The sequence below is a fragment of the Protopterus annectens genome, chromosome 7.part0 (assembly GCF_019279795.1).
Source record: "Protopterus annectens isolate FY-2018-M chromosome 7.part0, PAN1.0, whole genome shotgun sequence".
NCBI classification, from domain to species: Eukaryota; Metazoa; Chordata; order Ceratodontiformes; family Protopteridae; genus Protopterus; species Protopterus annectens.
The window spans coordinates 317,118,362-317,140,114 of NC_056739.1; the positions used below are offsets into that span (position 1 = coordinate 317,118,362).

Sequence of the window (21,753 nt, forward strand, 5' to 3'; positions counted from 1 at the left end):
TTTTATTGTTGATATATTTATATTTTTTATTAATTAAAAGTTTTAAAAATATAATATAATTGTTGTAATAAAATAAAATATTATTTGTTTTATATATTAAATTAAAAAAATTTATAATATAATTTATATTTTTAATATTTTATTATTATTTTTTTTAATATATATTATAAATATAGTGAATTGTTATATTTTGTTTATATGTTTTTGAGTGTATGTTGTGTTATTTAAATTTATTTTGATTTTTTTTTTTTTTGGTTATATATATATTTTTTAAATTATTTATATAAATTTAAAAATTTTTTTTATATAATATTAAAATAATAAAATATAATTTTGTATAATATAAATTATTTAATTAAAAAAATAATTTTAAAAATTAATTTTTTTTTTTTAATATGAGAAAAATATGTATGTAAAATTATGTTTTAATTAGTTATTATGTAAAATGAAATTATATTTTTTAATTTTTTTAATAAGTTTAATTTTATTTTTTAAATTTATGTTTTTATTAAATTAAAATAAAAAAAAATTTTTGTAGTGTAATATATTAAATTTTTTTTATAAATTTTTTTTTTTTAAATTTTGTTTTTTTTTGTTTTAATTTAAAATTTTTTAAATGTTAAAAAAATTTTTAAAGATTAAAATAAAAATAAGGGAAATTTTTTATTATTATTTAAAAAGAAAAATTATTATTATATATTTAAATAATAATTTATATTATTTTTTAAAAAATTTTTTAAGTTTTATTAAAAAATTTGGGGTTTAATTTTATTTTAAAAATTTTTTTTGGAAAAAAAAAGGGGGGGGGGGGGGGGGGGGGGGGGGGGGGGGGGGGGGGGGGGGGGGTTGGGGGGGGGGGGGGGGGGGGGGGGGGGGGGGGGGGGGGGGGGGGCGGGGGGGGGGGGGGGGGGGGGGGGGGGGGGGGGGGGGGGGGGGGGGGGGGGGGGGGGGGGGGGGGGGGGGGGGGGGGGGGGGGGGGGGGGGGGGGGGGGGGGGGGGGGGGGGGGGGGGGGGGGGGGGGGGGGGGGGGGGGGGGGGGGGGGGGGGGGGGGGGGGGGGGGGGGGGGGGGGGGGGGGGGGGGGGTTTTTTTTTTTTTTTTTTTTTTTTTTTTTTTTTTTTTTTTTTTTTTTTTTTTTTTTTTTTTTTTTTTTTTTTTTTTTTTTTTTTTTTTTTTTTTTTTTTTTTTTTTTTTTTTTTTTTTTTTTTTTTTTTTTTTTTTTTTTTTTTTTTTTTTTTTTTTTTTTTTTTTTTTTTTTTTTTTTTTTTTTTTTTTTTTTTTTTTTTTTTTTTTTTTTTTTTTTTTTTTTTTTTTTTTTTTTTTTTTTTTTTTTTTTTTTTTTTTTTTTTTTTTTTTTTTTTTTTTTTTTTTTTTTTTTTTTTTTTTTTTTTTTTTTTTTTTTTTTTTTTTTTTTTTTTTTTTTTTTTTTTTTTTTTTTTTTTTTTTTTTTTTTTTTTTTTTTTTTTTTTTTTTTTTTTTTTTTTTTTTTTTTTTTTTTTTTTTTTTTTTTTTTTTTTTTTTTTTTTTTTTTTTTTTTTTTTTTTTTTTTTTTTTTTTTTTTGTTTTTTTTTTTTTTTTTTTTTTTTTTTTTTTTTTTTTTTTTTTTTTTTTTTTTTTTTTTTTTTTTTTTTTTTTTTTTTTTTTATTGTTTTTTTTTTTTTTTTTTTTTTTTTTTTTTTTTTTTTTTTTTTTTTTTTTTTTTTTTTTTTTTTTTTTTTTTTTTTCTCTTTTTTTTTTTTTTTTTTTTTTTTTTTTTTTTTTTTTTTTTTTTTTTTCCTTTTTGGAAAAAAAACCCCACAAATTTTTTTGCCCCCCTTTTTAATTCAAGGGTTTTTTTTTTCCCCCCCCAATTTTTTGGCCAAATTTTTAAATTTTTTGTTTTCAAAAAAAAACAAAAACAAAAAACCCCAAATTTCCAAAAAGGGCCCTTTTTTTTCCCCCCCCCAATTTTAGTTGGCCCCTTTTTGGGGGGAAAAAATTGCCGTTATCAACCTTTAGAACAGTAGACCTTTACAACAACTAGTAATATTACCAATTGGTTGTAGACGTATAGGCCAATAGGAAATGCATCTGGACTGTTGGCTGTTTTCTGGATGCAGTGATGTGCAAAGGTGGTGAAAGTACAGAACTGCTTCATGAAGTGCTCATCGAATTTAGCTGCACTTTCTTAATATTCTATGATGATTCACCTTTCACCATTTTGCACAGTGGCAGTATCATAGTCTATGTAGAACTACTGAGGTTGACTGCAGATTTGATGATCATATCCCAGTTGTGTCTTTTGATGTGATGTTGAGGTCCAGAGGTACTAGGTCAGTTGGGTGTTATGACTTAAATATATTTATTTTGATTTTTATTTATTTCTCCCTTGGCTGAGTTAGTCCCAGTAGGCTAGTGGACTGCTTTCAGCTGGCACCCAATGCGGTATTTATACTACTAGGGGAAATTTGATCAGGGCGGGGAACTTTTTCTACTCCTTTTTGATAGGCCTCATGGAATCTATTAGAACCACCTAAGCTACCACCAAGTCAGGCAGATGGGACCTTGGTTTAGCTTCTCATCCAAAATATGACACACTCAAGAGTATTTTTAATTTAAAAATAATCAACTTTCTAAATTAAGCACAGTTTCTTTTTGTTTCTTCTCAACTGGGGGAGGGGGAGGGCGGCTGCTGCCCAGCAGCCAGTACCATGAGCCACCCCTGTATTTGGTGAAAGAGCATTACTGCATCTTAGATTTAGTTCAGTGTCTCCCATGTTTCCTAGCGGATGGGTAAAGAATGCTCGCACTATGTTTGACTTTGGTAGCCTTCATTTGTGATGGTTACACAAGATTCTACCCATCTGTTGGATGGTGTCAGTAGTTATGCTTTTCTGACTGAACATAATCATATAAAAAAACACCAACAGTTTACGGTGGTTGGTCAGCATGTACATTATGGATAAATTTTCGCTGGCCTTTCTCATACATGCTTTTTTTTCCTGCTATGTTTGTCAACAAACAAGCTCTCCTACATTGTTTTTTAATCCTGAAATGTTTCTTGAGGCAATTTGTAGTGTTCCAATCCACACACAATGCAAGTTAACCAGAATGAGGTATCATACAGACAGTAATAAAGGAGCTTGTGCATCTATATATGTTCAGGCAAACAGGCATTCATCTGCTACCTGTAGGTTGCACATCCATCTCCTAACACCTGAATGCATAGCTTTACCTCCCCAGTCTAGGGCCATTCCTGTTTTAGACAGACAGCGATTTTCCCAAGGCTTTATAAACTACATGCCTGAGTCGCCTGTTGGCAACGTATATTTAAGGAAAAAGTTATGGGGTGGGGACCCTGTCTTCTCCTGGTGTTAACATGAGAGCCTGTATCAGTGCAAAGGCTCCTTGTGGCACATGCTTGCCCCTTCACGCACACACATTCACGGGCTGCCATTAGTGGCTTGGGAAGTTGCAGCCCACATTATCCCATTATGTGTGACCCCTTACTTGTTTTGACACAGACGAGTAGGGAGCCACCACATTCTTACCCAAGGATAGACAAAGCATAAGCCATTCACTTCCATCATACTTCAACTGGTTCCTCCAGTGCCCGAGACACTACTTGCACGCTGGTCATCTGGTTTGCAATCAGGGCTTCAATGCTTTATGCCAAAGAGCTGGGAATAGTGTGTTTTTTTATGTTTCATCCATGGTGGTATTCTTTCCTAGTGTTTTCTTACCTGGATGATTTATGGTTGGTGGCTCATTTCTGGGAGCAATTCATCAATACTTTTTCTAAACTGGTTGTCCTTGTGAGCTTTGCAGTGGTAGTGATATGACCAGGGTAGAGCAAACTTTTATGTATCCAGCAACATTCTCCATCAAATCCTGTGGTATTCCCTGACAATCTGAGAGATACCATTCCCCTCTTATGTCCTGGGTCTGCTATGCCTGGCACACTGTGGAATGGTACCCAGGGAACATCTTCAGAAGTTATCAAAACCAACTCTACTAACTGGGTACTCAGCTGTCTTGCACAAGATGCTCATTTTTCCAACTTTTTTCTACGATCTAATTATCTCAGTCAGTACCCAAAGCTCATGATCATAGAGGAGGATAGAGATCTAGATTGACTCGGAGAGCTTCATCCTTTGACTCTGCTTATAACTTCACCAGCATAGTCTGGAAAAATACCTGCAATGTTGCTACTACTGCACCCATCTTTTGGTCAGTGTCCTGGTCCTTGCTGTTATCACTTATGAGCAAGACTTCATGGTAGGTACATTCCTTCACCTTGGGTAGTTTTTCCCTTTTATTTTCAGAGTGGAATCTGCTTTTTTGTGGGAGAGAGCCATAACCTATGAGTCAGTGATGCAAATTTTCATCCAGGCAGCTTGACACTAGGCAATGACTTTCACCAGTGCAAGCTGGAGATCAGATACAGGGGTTAGTAGGAGATTGTCCTATGTAAACAGCAAAGATGTTGGTCATGTTTCTGGACTAGTTTGTTTCCAGATCTTGGTTGTGTATTGGTGTCTTATCATAGAAATTAACACATAGGAAGGGAGATGATGCACTTTTGTTGGATTCCTGCATCCACTCTAAATGTACTCATTGCTGAGAATGGGGCACAGTTGTCACTTCTCAGATATGTGGGCCAATATGTAGTGGCATGCAGCCTCAGCTCTGAGACCTTTGGTTTGCTATAGGACTTCCCACAACATATTATGGAGTATACGGTCTTAAAATTCATGTAAGGCATGTAGATAGTATTGAAAAACTCCCATGACTCCTCCAATATTTGTGCAAGGGCAGAGTCGATCCACTCTTCCACAACCAAGACGGAATCTACTTTGGGCAACCCTCTCCCGGCCCTTTCAGCACCCTGGGATATATATTCCAGAGTAGGCTGAGAACTGTGGTCTCCTCTTAGAATATATCTCCTTGTCACCTATTTTGGGAATGGTGACCACTAACTGAGGTTACCAGTGCAGATTTACTGTCCCAGTCTTCCACACAACATTGAAAATGCCAAGCATGACACCCCAACAATGCCCAGCATTTTCAGATGGCTCTCATCTATTCTTGCAGCCTTGTTACAGAGTTGTTGTTTAATCTTTGCGATGGTCTCATCTACTGAATCAGTTCTACAGTCTTCTTCAAGTAGTGGAGACCATGTCCATCAGTTTTATCAGCTTTGTAGTGTGCTCCTTCCACTTCTCAGTGGTTTCTCCAGTTGATGTTAAAATTTCTCCAGCATTGCTAAGAACACTCTCGACAGTATCCCACATTTGTTTCCCCAAGTACTGAGTTATTTGGCAGAACATTTTCAAGGCCATCTAAGTCATTTTTCTTGGCCTCACAACCCCCCCCCCCCCCCCCCCCAATCAGGACTTTGATTCAGTGACTGCTGTTTTTTGGCTTTTCAGTAACTATAGCAAATCCAGAGACAGACCCTCCCTCCCTCCGAACATTGCTTAGAAGACTACATTTTGTACACCAACAGCTTCTTGCACCATTAGTGTCCACGGATTACCACCATTGCAGTTACCAATCATTGTTTGGCCACCCCCATTTGTCTCAATGTCAACATTTTTTTGCTTTGTCGTAATAATCACTTCACTGTTAAAACAAAGTCACGAATTTTAATTGTTGTAGAAGTACAAGGACTTGTAATTCTAGTTTATGCAAACATTTTTGTTGCCACTAGATGGTGGTATGCGTTCATAAAATATCTAAGCAAGGATCTTAAGAACTGCATACATAGCGATTGTTTCAAATCATTGATTTTTTTTTTTGAGACTAAGATACTTTTTCATTTATAGCTGACAGAGTGGGTACCACTTCACTTATCAGCAATTCCTAGCTGAATTTGCTACTGTCTTGTTTTCCATGCTGAATTTGCCAGTTGTGTTGTCACTGCAGGTAGCCATTCGGTTTCTTTAAAAATGCCTTTGCATTTCTTCCTCCTGAATACAAACCCCTTACATTAATGATATGTTTGATGCAGGTGATGTGGTACATCATCTGCTGTTCTGGGGTATCATATGGTAACTGTTTTACCCCTGGAAGTGTTATTTTGTTAGGCGTGTAGATTACTTAAGTGGAATTTTTAGTACTGTGTCCCTAGATATGTTTGGAGGGTAAAGTATGGAACATATAACAGATTGCTCTTGGTTGGATGCGTTTAATTCACTGACAAATACTAGAAACAAATGTTAAACATGCTAAAAACACTTGTTAAAGTAAAATACTTGGTACATGTTAAAGAAATAGAATAAGTGTATTTTTTGTTTATTCAATGCATGTAACATAGTGAGCACTGGGAACATGTTAAGTAACCCTACATATGTTGAAGTTTATTTTCACACTACAAGTCAAGCTCTGTCTCATTTAGGATCTTACAGAAATCTCACCATCTCTACCATGCACACTTCACTCATTGAAGTTGCAGTCGTTTTCTCTAAGATCAACAAGACCTTCCCTTTTTTGCCTCCAGCATTACCCCAAACGCTAACAACATACTTCCTTGGGCATTGTTAGGGAACTCATTTCCAGGACCTGAAAATTCAAGAGTTGAGCTCTTCTGTTTCAGTGAAATTATGGCATAGACATAGTCCCTTTGACACACTCAGCTTTCAACACCATTTTAAAGAGAGATGTTCTGTGTGCAGTAAATAAGCACAACTGCAGCTATGTCAGCAAACAGATCTAGCTGAGGGACAAATGTCAGCCTGATAATGTTGTTCATACCACAGAATTAGCTCGTATAGTGTTATAGTGAATATCTTCATAAGACTGTACTTAGAGATGTTTTCATTTAGTAGCAAGGCAGGGTGCAGGCAGTTGTTTGTCAGTTTGTAGGTGTCCTTAACCAAACTTGAGTATCTGTATGGACATTTGATACCTGAAGTCAACTGAAAGTCAAGCAGAGTAATGTGTTATACTGATAGGAACTTGAAGAAAGTGGCTCTGAGTATGTGGCGTTATGTTTGGGGATAGGTAAAGGAATTCAAGGTTTTCACCATACCTTGTGTAAACAACTCACTACATTTGGGTTATGCAGAAGATAAAAAAAAATTGTATTATGTCGTCTATGGGGAGATGGCTTCATGGATGCATGGCATTAAACCCCCTTTGTACAGCCCTGAGGAGCCTGCATTTGAAATCACTGCATCCAGGTCTAGAAACTGTATCTTATAAGGAAATCAGATTGAGAGAAATAATATTGATAGGGGTAACAGTGGAAATAAGAGGGTAATAAAGACCGTGAGGTATTAGGTGGATGTTCTGAAAATGGGCAAACTGTAGACAAGAGGAGATGCAAGTCAAATACAAGTCTTTGAGAGAAGGAGAGTGGGGTTGACAGTGGCAAAAAAACAGATGAAACCATTTTGAATGGGACATGATACATGTTTTAACCATCAACTATTTATTAAATAATAGTGGGATGAAGATGGTGTTAAAACTGGAAGTAATGGTCTGTGGATTCCTGGATAGTGTCTGGCATGCGTGGTCTGTGGATTCCTGGATAGTGTCTGGCATGCGTGGAAGTGCCAGGTGTGCAAGTATTTAGTACAACACTTAGATAAATGGTGTTTATTGTCCCTCATATGCTTCTGCAAAATGTGCACATCTTCCCACAATTTTCCAACATTTGTATGTGTATCCTGGCATTCCGTTGGTTACATCATCATTTTCCTGCCCTTGCCATTCTTTTTTTTTTTTGACACTTTTTTTCAATAAAAAATGACTTTTTTTATTAAAACACAGCCCAAATAAATTTTCTCCAACCTGATGTCGGCACCAGCAGTAATTTTGGGAAGGTATCCATAGATGTTAATGGACAGGAACTTGAGCATGTTGCAGTTGTACATCAGGTAGTGTACGGATATATCCCTGCAGTATTCCAGTCACTAATATTGTAGGGATAAAGGATATACGAATCCTGTGTGTCATCACCAGGAGAGAAAAATGCATCTTCATACAGATTGCAAACAAGGGTACAGAAAAAAAGACAGTAAAAGTGTGAAAGGCATCATGATGTTTCAGCAGCTGCATGCCATGATGCAGAAAGTAAGGGAAAAATGTACATCACAAAATTACTACATAAATAGTGACAAAAGCTCTACTAATGGATAGCCCAAACAGTACAGGATTAAAGGTTTCCATTTTAAGATGAAGATTTGTATCTGAATTTAAACTCATGGATGTGTGCATTGACAAGTGCGGTTGACAAAGTATGTTTAGAATGCAGTGACGTTAAGAAGTGACTCAAAACAATTAACAAAGGTCCAAACATATCATTCTTTTAAGCAAATAGCCCATCTCCTTGTGATTGAGTGTTTAAATGCACTTCATTCAATACGGGGCAAGCTAGAGGAAGTTCTGTTTCCTTTTGATGCATCAGCAGTGCAGTTAATATCAGTAAAAGGGGGATGCAAGAGCTTTAGCCCCTGGATGGAAATGTAGAACACAGCTTTTGAATTTCACTGCAAAACATACCTCAAACTGGTAGTGTAAGAAATATGGACAAAGCCTGACCAAAAGGGTAGACAAAGGCCCAAAATAGAGACAGATTTTAAATATTGCTACTTAGAAAGTTGCTAGACTAACAGGGTTTGTATTAACGTACATTTTCTCAAGGATATGAAGTCTGAAACTCAAACGTGTCATTATTTCCTGACTTCAGTCCTCAGATCATCCCAGTGTTATTTGCCATAAAATCACAAATTGTATGAGGAATAGACCAAAAATATGAGGTAAAAATATGGGCAGTTGAAAGGTATGCTGCCAAATTTGATTGCATCGGGCAGAAGTCACAAAACTGTCATTGACACTTGCTTAAAGGCACCCATGCTTTTTATGTCCTCTGCAGAGCAGAATTTACAAAGTTGTCATTCACCCTTGCCTCAAAGACTTCACTTCAGGAGGTGAAAGAATCATCTCATAATCTGAATGTTGATGTTGGCACATTAATGTAAACTGAGTACAGCACCTGGCTATAAATCAGTGGCAGAGAGGTACTGCTGAAAGTAGTCCTGGCACTAGTTGTATTTGTGTTGGAGACCATGAGGTTGTTTGTAGCTGCAAAAGGGCTAGAATAAGAAAGTAAGCTTTGCCTCATTGTGAATTGTCATTCATGTGAGCTTGTAATACTCTGAAGCAGGTTAGGTGAAGATGAGAATGATCATAAAAGCGCCAGCTGTCATTGCTCGAAGGTTGAATCCTCTTTACCATGTTCAGTTAACTCGGAAATGTTGATTGTGTTTTGTTGTTGCTTCCTTTCACAGTTTTTAGGAAATTGGCAAGGCTTTCAGAGATAAGTTTATAGGTTCATAGTTTTATAGTAGGCTAACGGCCGCCAGGTTCTTTATAAGCCTAGCCATGCAGTCCAACATAATTGTGTCCCTATGTATCATGGGCGTTTGTTAGGAGAGGGTATGTTAGAAAGTTTCTAGAGGTTATGTGGGGGTTTGGTAAATTAGTTTGAGCATTACTGTCCGTCTCATTCTATCAGAGACATGGTGGCCAGACCAAGGATGAATTTCTGATTTCCAGTCCATTGGTCAAGATTACTTTGAATTAGGTTTAGGGATGGAATCTGCTTCACATGGATGGGGAGCCTGCTCCAGTGGATGGGGATCCTCTGAGATGCACATCTGTCTCTCCAACATGTCTTATTCATGCCATAAGCAAAAGTTAAATCCTTGAATCTAGTGGTTCTGATGCTGTTCACTTTGCGGATATGCAAAATGTCTATCAGATCTGGATCCAAGGATGCCTGTTATGCCAGGGATATATTTATTTATTATTTTCATTTGTTTATCGGGAAAGTCCACTGGGACAAAGTGAGCCCACTTTCAATGGAGGCCCGGGGAGAAAAGCTCCACATCAACACTTAGCATACAAACAGAAGATAAACAGAAAAATACATTATTGGTTAAATACATTACTAGAGTATATAAAAGGTATGCAGATACAGTTAGGCCAAGACAGCAGCTAAAAATTAGCAACTACAGTTACAGTACATTATAAGATGTCACAGGTATGCTGAGAAATGGGTTAATAACTTAGTATTCTTACTGCAATACTAGAAGTTAAAACTGAGAAAATAATTGTTCTGCAGGATGTAATATAAAAAATAAGGCATGAGAGTACATAACATTCCTGTTAGTCAGTAGTACAACTTAGGAGTGAATTTCAAGTGCATAGATTCAGTCTCATTGTCAGTTAAGTATGTCAGTAAAATGAGATTGCATCTCGGTAACCTGTATGAGACTGAGTATAGAGATGGGGCTTTAAGGGGATCCATAAAAGACAGTGTGCTTATACCCTGGATTGCATTGGACATCTTTGTATAGTAATCAAGTTCACTGAAAATAACTATAAGGTGAGTATTGGTGTAACTGAGTGATGAATAAGAGTCTGAATTTTTGGGCTCAAAAATGAAAAGATTGCAGAGGCGTACATTGGTGAGTAATTCATACCTCTCAACTGTACAGATTTTGCAGAATGTCCAGATTTGTGCCTCATATTTTTGATCTATTTCACACAAAATTACGGTTTTCTGGCACATTGTTGGTAAATTGAGGGTTGAAGTCAGAAAATGATATATATTTGAGTTCCAGGCTTTATACCCTTCAGAAAATCCATGATAATGCAAAACCTGTTATTCTATCAACTTTCTAAGTTTGTAAGAGCAATATTTAAAAAGTGTCCCTATTTTTGGGCCTTTGCCCCCCCCCCCCATTATTTATGACTTTGTCCAGATTTTTTGCTCTAAAAGTTTCATAGGTTCATAGGATGATACTAGGCTATTGGCCCGGAGGCCCTTATAAGCCTAACCAAGAATTTCAACCATGTTCCCACAAAGTCAGGACCTGTTTTTCCTGTCCAGCAGGGACACTGGTGGGATCCCAGAGGTATGTTTTCTATTTCCCATCCAGTCGTCCAGGTTCCTCTTAAAGAAGGCTAGTGAGGTACTCTGCTTGATATGGAGAGGGAGAGAGTCTATTCCATAGATGGAGGAGTCGTCGGGACACAAATCTAGCCTTCCAACAAGTTCTATTAATGTCGCAGACCAGGTTGAGGCCTTGCATGCAGTTTGAGCAAGTGGAGTTTGACTTACAGATATGCAGCAACTCCATCAAGGCTGAGTCTCAGATGGCCTTGTATGCCTGACACAGGTGACCTCTGAGCAGTCTGTACAAGACTGAGCAGAGGGACAGGGCTTTTAGCCTATCTGTATAGGATAGGTGTTTGAGACCCTGGATTTTCCTGGTCAGGAACCTCTGTGATCTCTTCAACTGCTGCATGTACTTGACAAGGTGTATGCCGAAGGGGGCATTGTACTCAATAATAGGTCTGATAAGGGTGGAGTACAAGGATGTTATGACCTCTTTGTTCCTGGATGAAATACTCTTATTTATGAGGTGGGCCATGTAAAAAGCCTTTCATACAATGGAGGCAACGTGGTAGTCAAACGTCAGGTTGCTATCAACTTGGGTGCCCAAGTCCCTCACAACTGATTGCTTCCTTGGTACATTATTATTAATTTGATAATTAGTGGGGACACCATTTTCCCCAAAGCAGATAATGATGCATTTCTTGACATTCAGTTTGAGGCCATGCTTTTGGCACCAGTCATTAATTTGGATAAGGCCCTCTTGGAGGATGTTTACATCACTAGGGGAATTTATAGCAGTGCCCAGCTTGCAGTCATCTGCAAACATGGTCAGTCACAGACCACTGGTTTTGGCTTGCACCTCAGAAAAGTACATCCTAAACAGTAGAGGCCCCAAGACTGATCCCTGGGGTACGCTGCTTGTTACGGGTCTACTATTAGAGGTGGCTTCCCCTATTTTGACTAAGTGGGTTCTATCAGTGAGTCAGTTAGCTACATATCTGGTAGCATACTGATTGATGTCTAGCTGGGAGACTTTATCTATTATGCCCGAGTGGGGAATAGTGTTGAAGGCTTTGGTTAGGTCAAGGTAGGCAGTGTGCACCATCTTCCCTCATCTGTGCCTTTGGTGACTGCTTCGAAGAAGATGACCGAGTTTAACCGGCTTGATCTCCCTTTGACAAAACCAAACTGCATGGGATCAAGCATTTGGAGGTTGCCAATGTCCTTGTTTATAAGGTCCATTATAATGTGTTCCATGGCCTTGTAGATCAGGTTAGTTAGGCTGATGGTCCTATAATTGCCTGGGTTGGTAGACACTCCACCTTTGTGTAGAGGGATGACTGTGGCCGTCCTCCATTCTGCTGGGATGAAGCAGGTGCTCAGGCTTTGGTTGAATAGGGTGCCTAATGGTGCTGAGAATTCTTGCCTGAGTTCATTTAGGACACAGCCATGGATGTTGGGTCCCATGGAGGCTGTATTTTTGCCTTTGAGAGGTCATTAATGACCTCCTTCGTGGTGATGAGGGGAAGGGGGGCAGGTGCTGGGTATATCCTAGTTTACTGATGGGGGGAAAGGGGGGTGACGTTTTCACTGAACTTGTCTGCCAGCAGGTTGGCTGTATATATGGTGTTTGTGTACGTGGTATTCTTGACCATCAATTTGGAGCAGATTTGGGAGAGGTATGGTGAGCATCTGTCATGATTTGTTGAGGTGTTCTGAGAAATAAATACTTGACCAGAGTGTACTTGTATAAGATTTAACTTTGTGTCATTTACAAAAAACTGCTTTGGGTTCAAATTTAGAAACCAAACTTTTTGAGCTTGAATATGCAGTTCTGCTTTTTACATAATGGGCAGCCATTTCTTGTCAACAAAGGTTTTACAGTAGTGATATTTTCTGGATGTCCTTGTGGTAAAGTAACTTTTTATTTTGTGTTTGTAATTTATTTTTAAAGCTCCAACTAGGACTGGTAGTGCATATTCTAGGACTGGCAAATGTGTTTTAGAGGTGTTTCTTTGGCCTGTTAAGAAATTAGTTAACTTGTTACATGTGTTAAGCATTTTTTTTTAATTATTTTGATAGCATGGCTAGCGAATGATAGTGATGTGCACAGACACATTCTCATGTGTTTATAGAACAGCAGTGATTCAATGGGGGTATTCATCTTTGTTCCTATATGATGAAGCATTGTTTGCTAAAGGCTAGGTTCTTAATACCTCCGGTTGTGGACTTTTCATAGATTTACTTGCATACCAGTTCTATACAAAACTTTACTTATTTTCTTCAGTCTGGGCTATGTGTTGGCTTGTAACAGTAAAGGAGTGTGTGACCATATGTTTGTGATCAAGTTGCTTTGAGCAAGGCACTTAACAAGGTAGCACTCCTCATTCACCTCTGAAAAGAGATCATGTTAACTAGGGAATTTAACAAACTGAAAATAAGAGCCTTATGTCACGTTTCTTAAAAAAAAAAAAAAAAAAGTCTTAATAAAGAAGATCTTAAACTAGTAAAATATGCTGACCCCTAGTAATCTGTAGCTGTATATTCATTTCAAAGTAAAAGTTGTGTGGTCCTGTGCATTTATCAGAATTAGCCACTAGATGGCACTACATACTGCAGGATTGTAGTAGCATGTCTTTTTTTTTTTTTTTTTTCCAAAATGTTCTGTACCTTTTGCTTTGATAGGATTCTTAGCACGTATGTCACATAATTAGATGGGCCACAGGGCAGTACACCCTTGTACTGTGGTTTTACGAACCTTCCTTCCAAGAAAATGCATATTATTCGAGCTGCAGGTGTGAGCCATGTGGGATAACCAGTAAAGGGCACAGGGTGAGGACTGGAATTAGAAGTGGTAATGCAAAGTACTAAGCAGGTTCTGGGGTCTCTGCATTGATATCTGTTAGCTGCTTCTAATAAATGTTAACTGATTGATTGTATGGATTATTAAATCATACCTTATTTTTTTACTTAAAGTAAATACTGTTAATGTTTTATAAAATATTTTCATGTTGCACTGATCAGCATATGTAGACTGCGGTGGTGGTGCTGTGGTAGCATTGTCGCCTCACAGTAAGACGTTGTCCTGTTCGATTCTCCGCTAGAGCGTCTTCTGTGTGGGGGAGGCATGCGTGAATGGGTGTACCTTCGTTGAAGGTTGTGCGTCAGGGCCGGCAACTCTGCACGTAAAAATCTACTGCCAATCATTAGCGGACCGGAGTTCCGCTGTGGCGACCCCTAACTGGGAAAAGCCGAAAGAGACAACAATAACTGATCAGCATTTGTGAGAGAGAGAAAAATGTATGATGTAAATGCGTGCAGTTTTTTTGGGGGGGGTGACTGGGGCATTCTCTCTCTAGCCTCTTCCCTCCTTAAGTAAAGTATGGTGGAAGTGTGAAATGGGAATTTTTTTTGGGGGGGAGTGGATTCTCAGGATCAGCCCAGACTCTTAATTTCCTGCCCCCAGCTAATACAATCATTCCTCAGTGGAGTTAAAGGTCTGGTGTTACAGAGCAGGCCAGTCTGTAGATCCTGTGGGCTGTCCTATCCTCATCCCCTTGGCAGCCTTTGTGCTCCATTATAGTTGCCTCAGGAGGAGTGCAAGTTCTTTTATGCATGCACAACTTCTTGACAATACGGCACCTTGTTTAGTGTACACTCTTCATGCTGTCAGTGATAAAGTTGGATTCGTGCATGTCTCACCAGTGCAGTGAGCCAAGCTGTCTGCTTATTGCCTGGGTGGTGAGGATGCTGGCATCTGTAACATACCTATGCTGCTAGTTAAACACGAGTCATCTAGGATGCAGTCAAGGATTTGTCCCCCGTGCCATGGGAAAGGGGTTGTGAGATAAAATTTTTGGTCTGTAGAAAACTGACAAAATTAAAAACAAATAAGACCAGCTGCATTATTACATTTTTTTTTCTGATCCAAGTGGAGGAATGTGGGATAAGCTTACTGCTGGTGGTATGTTATCGACAAGTAAAAGAACTGTGCAGAATGGGGGGGTAGACCAGGTGACCTATACCTGCATTCAGTCTTTTTACTTTCGATTTGACCCATTCCCATAATACAGTGCCTTGTACTCGCATGCTGCAAAAGAACTGTTCTTTTACTAAAGAAATGGGCATTGCAGGAAGTGTGCCATAGAGTAAACACACAGGGAAGACCGTCAGAGTTATATTTATACATTGTTTTATGCATTCTCCAATTTGTGCTTTATCCATTTCAGGTTCATGTAAGTGTTGAAGCCTTAAACTAATCTGTTTAAGATTACAGGCTATCACAAGATGTACTTTTACACTGAACACACACACAGACACACACACACAATTTGGAGAATTACCAGTTTACTTATAGTTTGTTTTTGAGGTGTAGGAAAAGGACAGAGCACCTGATAAACCCATGCTAACCCACAGTGGACATAGTCTTTACCTACAAGACACCACAAGACACCAGAGTTGGGAACAGGACTGGAGAATCAAGGACTTAGACCAGAAAGGACACCACCAATCAATGTACCACTTAACCACCTGGGTTTATGAAAAAATTATTCATTCATGTGTTTATCCTTTGATTACCTGCTTGATCCATTTTAGGATCATTGGATGCAAGACATAGGAATTAATCTTAAGTTGGTCTCCAACCAGTAGGAGTACACACTCCATCTCTGTGTCACGTAAAGAGAACTGTGGGCATCTTGGAGGAATGCCAGTTCACCTAGGGCACATCTCTGAGATACAGAAGGAAACTGCAGTACCCTGTGAAAGCCAACACAGAGGTGGTGGTGGTGTGGGGGGGGGGGATGATCAATGACCCCAACTAAGAAATGAAATGGGGAACAAAACACAGACACATCATTGCTAACCACAGCACTGGTGTGTGGCCCAGTTTATAAAACTGTACATTAATTTTCCAAAATAATGATGTTTAGAACATTAGATGTTCATCGTATTGATCACTGCTGCAGTAGCCTTTGCTATATGAGTTGTATCCTGCCAAAGATATAACAGCCATCTAGCTTCCAAAGCTTCAAGGCGGCTTCCAGACAGGTTTGTGCACAAAGCCCTTCAGAGCTTCTCTACAGTTGAAGAGAGCACTCCTCTGTGGGCTTTCAAAGATAGTCATTCGCATTGTGTTGTTCCTTTGCTCAGTAGTGACGTTCCCTTGGAGAAAAACCTTTCACATTTAAATTGTTTTATTGTACTTTCCTGTTTAGGAAAGTTATTTTTAAGCTGCAGTTTGTTTAGCAAACTGTCACAAGGCTTTACCTGTACTTTTAAATGGGAGTGCACTTTTCTCCTGTCATTTTACAGTAATTAAAGTTTAAACTAATTGAAAACCATTTACATCTGTGGATTATTTATATTTATTTTACTTTTTGGGGCTGGTAAAGTGTTTTAAAGTGTTTTTTAATGTGTTTTTGTATGAAAAACGTACCTTTAAATTTTTACCGGCTCTTGCTGTTTGTTTTCCCTGGAAAAGAGGTTCCATTCTCAACTTGACCATAATGCTAAATTCAAGTCCCGTGGTAGGTCCTTCTTCAACCACAAAATGAAAAAGTTAAGCAAACAGCCTTTGCACCACAGCAGACTAGCAACTTGCCTCATCTGCAGGTGGATGACTTGGCTGTGGTCATAGCTTGTTCCTCAGACACTCATCTTTTACCCCGGATCCCTCTGGTGTAGCATCTGCAGCCACTATGGACCAGGGGTTAGCCAGGTCCTCTGTGGCTGTTGTGGTCCCCACAGTCGGCAAAGGAAAGCCACTCTTGTTGGTCTTGGGATAGGGGAACACAAAAACTTCCCTGTTTGGTCAGAGTGTTGTGAACATCCCTGGGGAAGCTTCTTCTGCCATTGATAACACTGGTGGACCAATTTTTTTCTTGTTAAATGTTTAGTTTTTGGTTTCTGTTTTATCTAGCCCTCCCCAGATTTCCTTAGACAGTAGTTAGTAGTTTACTGGGTCTGACTTTGGGTTTAATTCAGTCTGTTGATCCTTCTTATAAAGCAGTTTCTGGTAAAAGAAAGATGATGCTTTTCCTGAAGAAATTCAAGATTCTTAATCTATCTGGACAGGAGATGAAGGGTGCAGATGCAGGATTTTCTCCTCAGATTTCCAAGTATGGCTGTGCGGGACAGTTCAGTTTGATTCTCCCTGTGTGTGTGTGGGTTGATGGGTCTGTTTCTCTTGACACCGTTTCCAGAATGTGCCAGCATTTTCATTAGGAAGACACTGAGGTTTCCTAGTCCCTCATAAAATGCTATGAACTGTAACTGAAGGAATTTCCAGAGCATGCACCTATTCCTCCACATCTTTTAGCTCAGGAAGATGTTTGTTTCATTGCCTACAATTTTCCTGATGGTCTGCTGCCCCTAAAAAGGCAATTAAGACGTATAAAGTTTCTCAGTCTTAGGTTTTTATACACCCATCCTAAACTTGACCCAACATCTTTAGCTTTAGTTATTTCTACTATACCTCGTAAACATTTAGTTATTTCAAATCCTACCCTTTCTGACAAGATGAGATGATTATTGATAAGTATGGGGAAAATTGTATGCTTCTGCAACTTTGATTTACAAATTTTGAATTGTCAGACTCCTATGTTAAAGTGTAATTTGACTAATTGTGAAAGAATGAGGAATATTTTACCTGGAATTCTCAGCAATCCAGATTTTTGCCTTGTATTTTTGGTCTAATCCTCATATAAGAATGCAGATTTCTGAGGTTTAAAGTTGTTAAATAATGACATACGTTTGAGTTTCAGCCTTCATATCCTTGAAAATGCAGGTCAACACAATTGTAGCAACTTTCTAAATTTTATAAAAGCAATATTTAAAATGTGTCCCTTGTTTTGGGTCTTTTCCCCCATTTTATGAGGAATTGCTCAGATTTTTTTCACTAGGAGTTAAAGATGTATGCTGCAGCTTCTGGTGAGGCAAATTCTGCTTTAAATAATTTAGTTTATTCCATTTCACAACACAAGAGGTTTTCTAGTTCAATTATCTGCTGGGGGTGCCTTCTGTGCAGAGTCTGCATCATGTCCTCCCTGTGTTCAGGTGGGTTTCCTCCAGGGCTCTGGTTTCCTACATTCAAAAGGCATGATGTAGATGGATTGGACATTCTAAATTGGCCCTAGGTGTGAGTGCGTGTGTGTGCCTTCTCAGGAAGATTGGGGGGCTGGGTTGGCAACTCGACACTGTAAAAACTCTACTGCCACTCATTCTGCAGGCCAATGATCTTCTGTGGCAACCCCTAACGGGAGAAGACAAAAGCAGAAGAGTTTTTTCTATTTCACAGGTCGCAACTCACTGTTTACAGTGTTTTTATTAGTTTGTTTCACCTGCACTATCTATTGGAGTAGTGCAGGTTTTCTTGAAATGTTAAAGACCTCAGCTTCGTTTAGTGAAGACCCAGTAAGTTTGGATGTGTTATATATTTAAAATATTGAGTGTTTATGTGATGAAGCTTGAGCTACCTTGAAATTCTGTATCTCCAAAAAAAAAAAAAACATATATATATATATATATATATATATATATATATATATATATATATATATGTGTGTCTGTGTGTGTGTATACAAAATTGTAGATCATTGATGCAACAATGATTTACCTGATGATTGTGATTTCATCAGCTCTAACAAATCCAGGTGAAGTATACGTTTTTTGAGGAAAATGGTAGCCTGCTTTTACACAGTGAAAAAAAAAAAGAGAAACCGTTAACTTGCCATTAGAAATGTTTTACTTTTGATATGTAGTTAGAGTGGAAATGCTTATACTTTTGATGCATATTTAAAAGTGCTTTTCCCTTCTCTGATTAGGATAGCTATATTCGTTTTCTTTATCTTGAGTGGGAGTGGGTTATTGATGCTGACTGGTAGAATACTAATGTCATTTTGCACCGTTTTGACCCAGTTACGAAGTTTATTTATGATGCGGTCTGCCATGGTGTACAGCACGTCATTTCATCTTTCCCTTTCCTTCTGTTTTGCAGATGTTGCAGGACTGTCAGAAAGCACGACGAGAGGTAGATCTCCACTGGCGAGCGTCGCAGTGCCCTTACATTGTACGCATAGTGGACGTGTACGAGAACCTGTACCAGGGAAGAAAATGTCTTCTTATAGTCATGGAATGGTAAAGTCTAGCAAAAATTGCCTTTCTAATAGCACAAAATTCTGTTTAGGGTTCTTTTTTGTGCGTTTGCAATGTCGTTATTTAAATGCTCTTTTCCAGTTAACATGCTGGAGTGTTAAAGCAGTCTTGTTTCCTAGTGAGAAAGAGGATCTTACTGGACGGTCCAGACTTTCAACTCGTACAGGTTTGTATGCACTTTTTGGTGTCATTGCAGTTGCTAGTTTTAACTGAAGACTGAAAGAGCATGACCTGGATTTGTTAGTGTTTCTCTCTGTTTAAAACTGGAAGTTTACATTAATCTTTCGGCAGACGTCATATAGTCAGATTCCAAGTGACTCTTCAGAGGTTATACTCCTCTGTGAGCTGATTCAGGTCTTAATGCAAGAGTGCCACCCCCAAAATATGCATAGAAACTATTTGGTAAAATAATGTAATATGTGCATACACTGTGAAGAGCAGTCCTTGAATGACCCATCTGTTTGTTTGGTGAAAAGTGTGGGGTAAACTAAAAACGTACTTTTCCAACATTTTCCTGACAAGTTAAGCTATACATTGCAGATGTAATAAAAGAAAAATTGATTGGGCTTGGTTGGGTGGATCTTTTAATATAGAAAATTTGCCTGAAGTATTTTGGTCGGTGCCTGCTTTTGGCAGAGGAATATAGTATTGTACACACTCTGTCTCCAGATTCACTGACAGGAGTATTGATATATTCACTGATAATTCTCTGGAAGTCCATTAACAGTACAGTATCAACTGATGGTCTCATCATTTCTTGAATGATTTTTCAGACTGTTGCTACCTGCTTTCCTGTGGAGTTGCATTTGATTAGTGAGGTTGGTGTTTGCCCAGTCTGCTCTGGAGAGGATTATTCTTGATTCTACAGTTGCTAATAGTGCAGTCTCTTAACAATAGTCTGCAAAAATGATTGTCTTTACATTAGTAGTGTAACTAACAAATTATTTTTTTTTATTCATTTACAAATCAGAAATGCCAAAGTAGTACGTTGCTAACCTTTAGAGGGTGTTTTTTAAAAAAAATTAATTGTGCATTGGTACTTACTGTAGATTTCTTTTAACATAGCCTGCAGCTGATAAATGTTCATAAGTATCACTACTGCGGTATCTAATATAATGTGTGAGAATCCTTCGTTAGGCAGACATCCAGCTATCTAACCTCACGCACTTGCGCGCTCTCTCTCGCACACGCACACACACACACACACACACACACACACACACACACACACACACTGCAGATGTTTGCATGATGCACAGAATAATAAATAAATGCATGCTTGTCATCTTTAGTTTTTTTTTGCTGAACTATGTGATTAGAAGTCTGTATTTTGGTATTACGCATATGAACTGCAGATATGTAGCAAGTACCCAACTTGGAAATCTTTCTTACAGAAGTTTGTTAATGTATTGCTGTTATTTTAGAAGATCTTTTTTGTTTTGGTGATCTTCCTAAAGCCAGTGACATCCCATAGAAAGGTCACCGACAAATGTAATTATGCCTGACAGAAGCCATTGAAAAACATTCAGTTTTATTTTTTCCTCTTCATTGACTTTAGAGTGAAGAATACATATTTTAAGCCGTCTGATGCTTAAAATGTAGAGCTTTAGGCTAAAGGGTTGTCTGCCTCTGTCTTGGAAGGAGAGTTGTCTTCAGAAAGCATTAGATCATCTAAGCTTATAAAGATACTGGACAAGAAGTTAGCAACTAAAGTTTATGCAAGGAGATTACATGAAGTGCATGCTACCTTGTCATTCCTTTGAGCACCCAAGGGCATTTCCTTAAAAAGGATCTGATCTGTCAGCACCAGGCCCTGGCATCTTCTACAGTATTCTCAACTGCTGATGCCTTTTTTGGAGACTAACATTGGGCTGTAGGTGTGTTAGTTTTGTCATGTTTCTTTAATATTTACTGATTCACAGATGGACATTGTCCTCATGGCACCCACAGCTGGCCAGTTTGTTGCCCATACTTCATGGACTACTGTTCCCCTCTGCATACTCTAATAATTTTTGTCTAGGATCCCCCAGATCCTGGTTCCAGCTGACGGTCTCCTTTATAAGAAAACAATTGTAAGTGGTCTTAACCATCTGTGATGCATCTAGTAAACCTGATGGCCACTTCTGGGGCATATTTTCTGCTGCTTTTCTCGAGCCCTGTTATTTTTTTTTATTTTTTTTTTTTTTGACTACCAGTCTTGGAAGAGTATGCAGCAGGATGGCAAAATATTCATGTACTCCTATCAGGCAAACCATCTTTGCCCGGTGCAGCACCTCATGTCAAGAGAAGAAGGGAGTCATCTCAGGAAAGTCCTCTGAACTGGACGTCGGCAAGAAGTAGGACTTGGCCTACTCAGCCCAAATGTACTTTTCACTCGACTGTTAAATACTGATGAAATTGTGTGTTCAGGCACCCCCAGGACATTCCCTTTGGAAAAACCCTTAATCCAGTGTGTTATGTATACAGAGAAGGATCTTTTAAGTGATATTTAGATCTGCTGGATTTTGAGGAATGTGAATTAACAATTCCTCCTTTTTTTTCAGATTTTCAGTGTTCACTTTGAGAATGCATTTTTAGAACCCAGTTTTCAACCAGCGACCCTCTGGAAAGTCAGATGGAGCATTAAAGTTAGAGAAAATTGCAACTTTTTATGCAAGACCATGGTTGCTAACCTTGTGATGATCTCACTGGTAGCAGTCAGAGGCTTCA

General features: G+C 38.4%; 1 protein-coding gene across 1 annotated transcript in view; it reads left to right on the forward strand.

The window, feature by feature from the left end:
* MAPKAPK2 (MAPK activated protein kinase 2) overlaps positions 1-21,753 on the forward strand; it is a 630,583-nt gene that overhangs the window by 398,486 nt on the left and 210,344 nt on the right. The window contains exon 2 of the mRNA XM_044076864.1: positions 18,887-19,026. Coding sequence (XP_043932799.1) covers positions 18,887-19,026 — 140 coding nt within the window. The remainder of the gene's footprint in view (positions 1-18,886; positions 19,027-21,753) is intronic.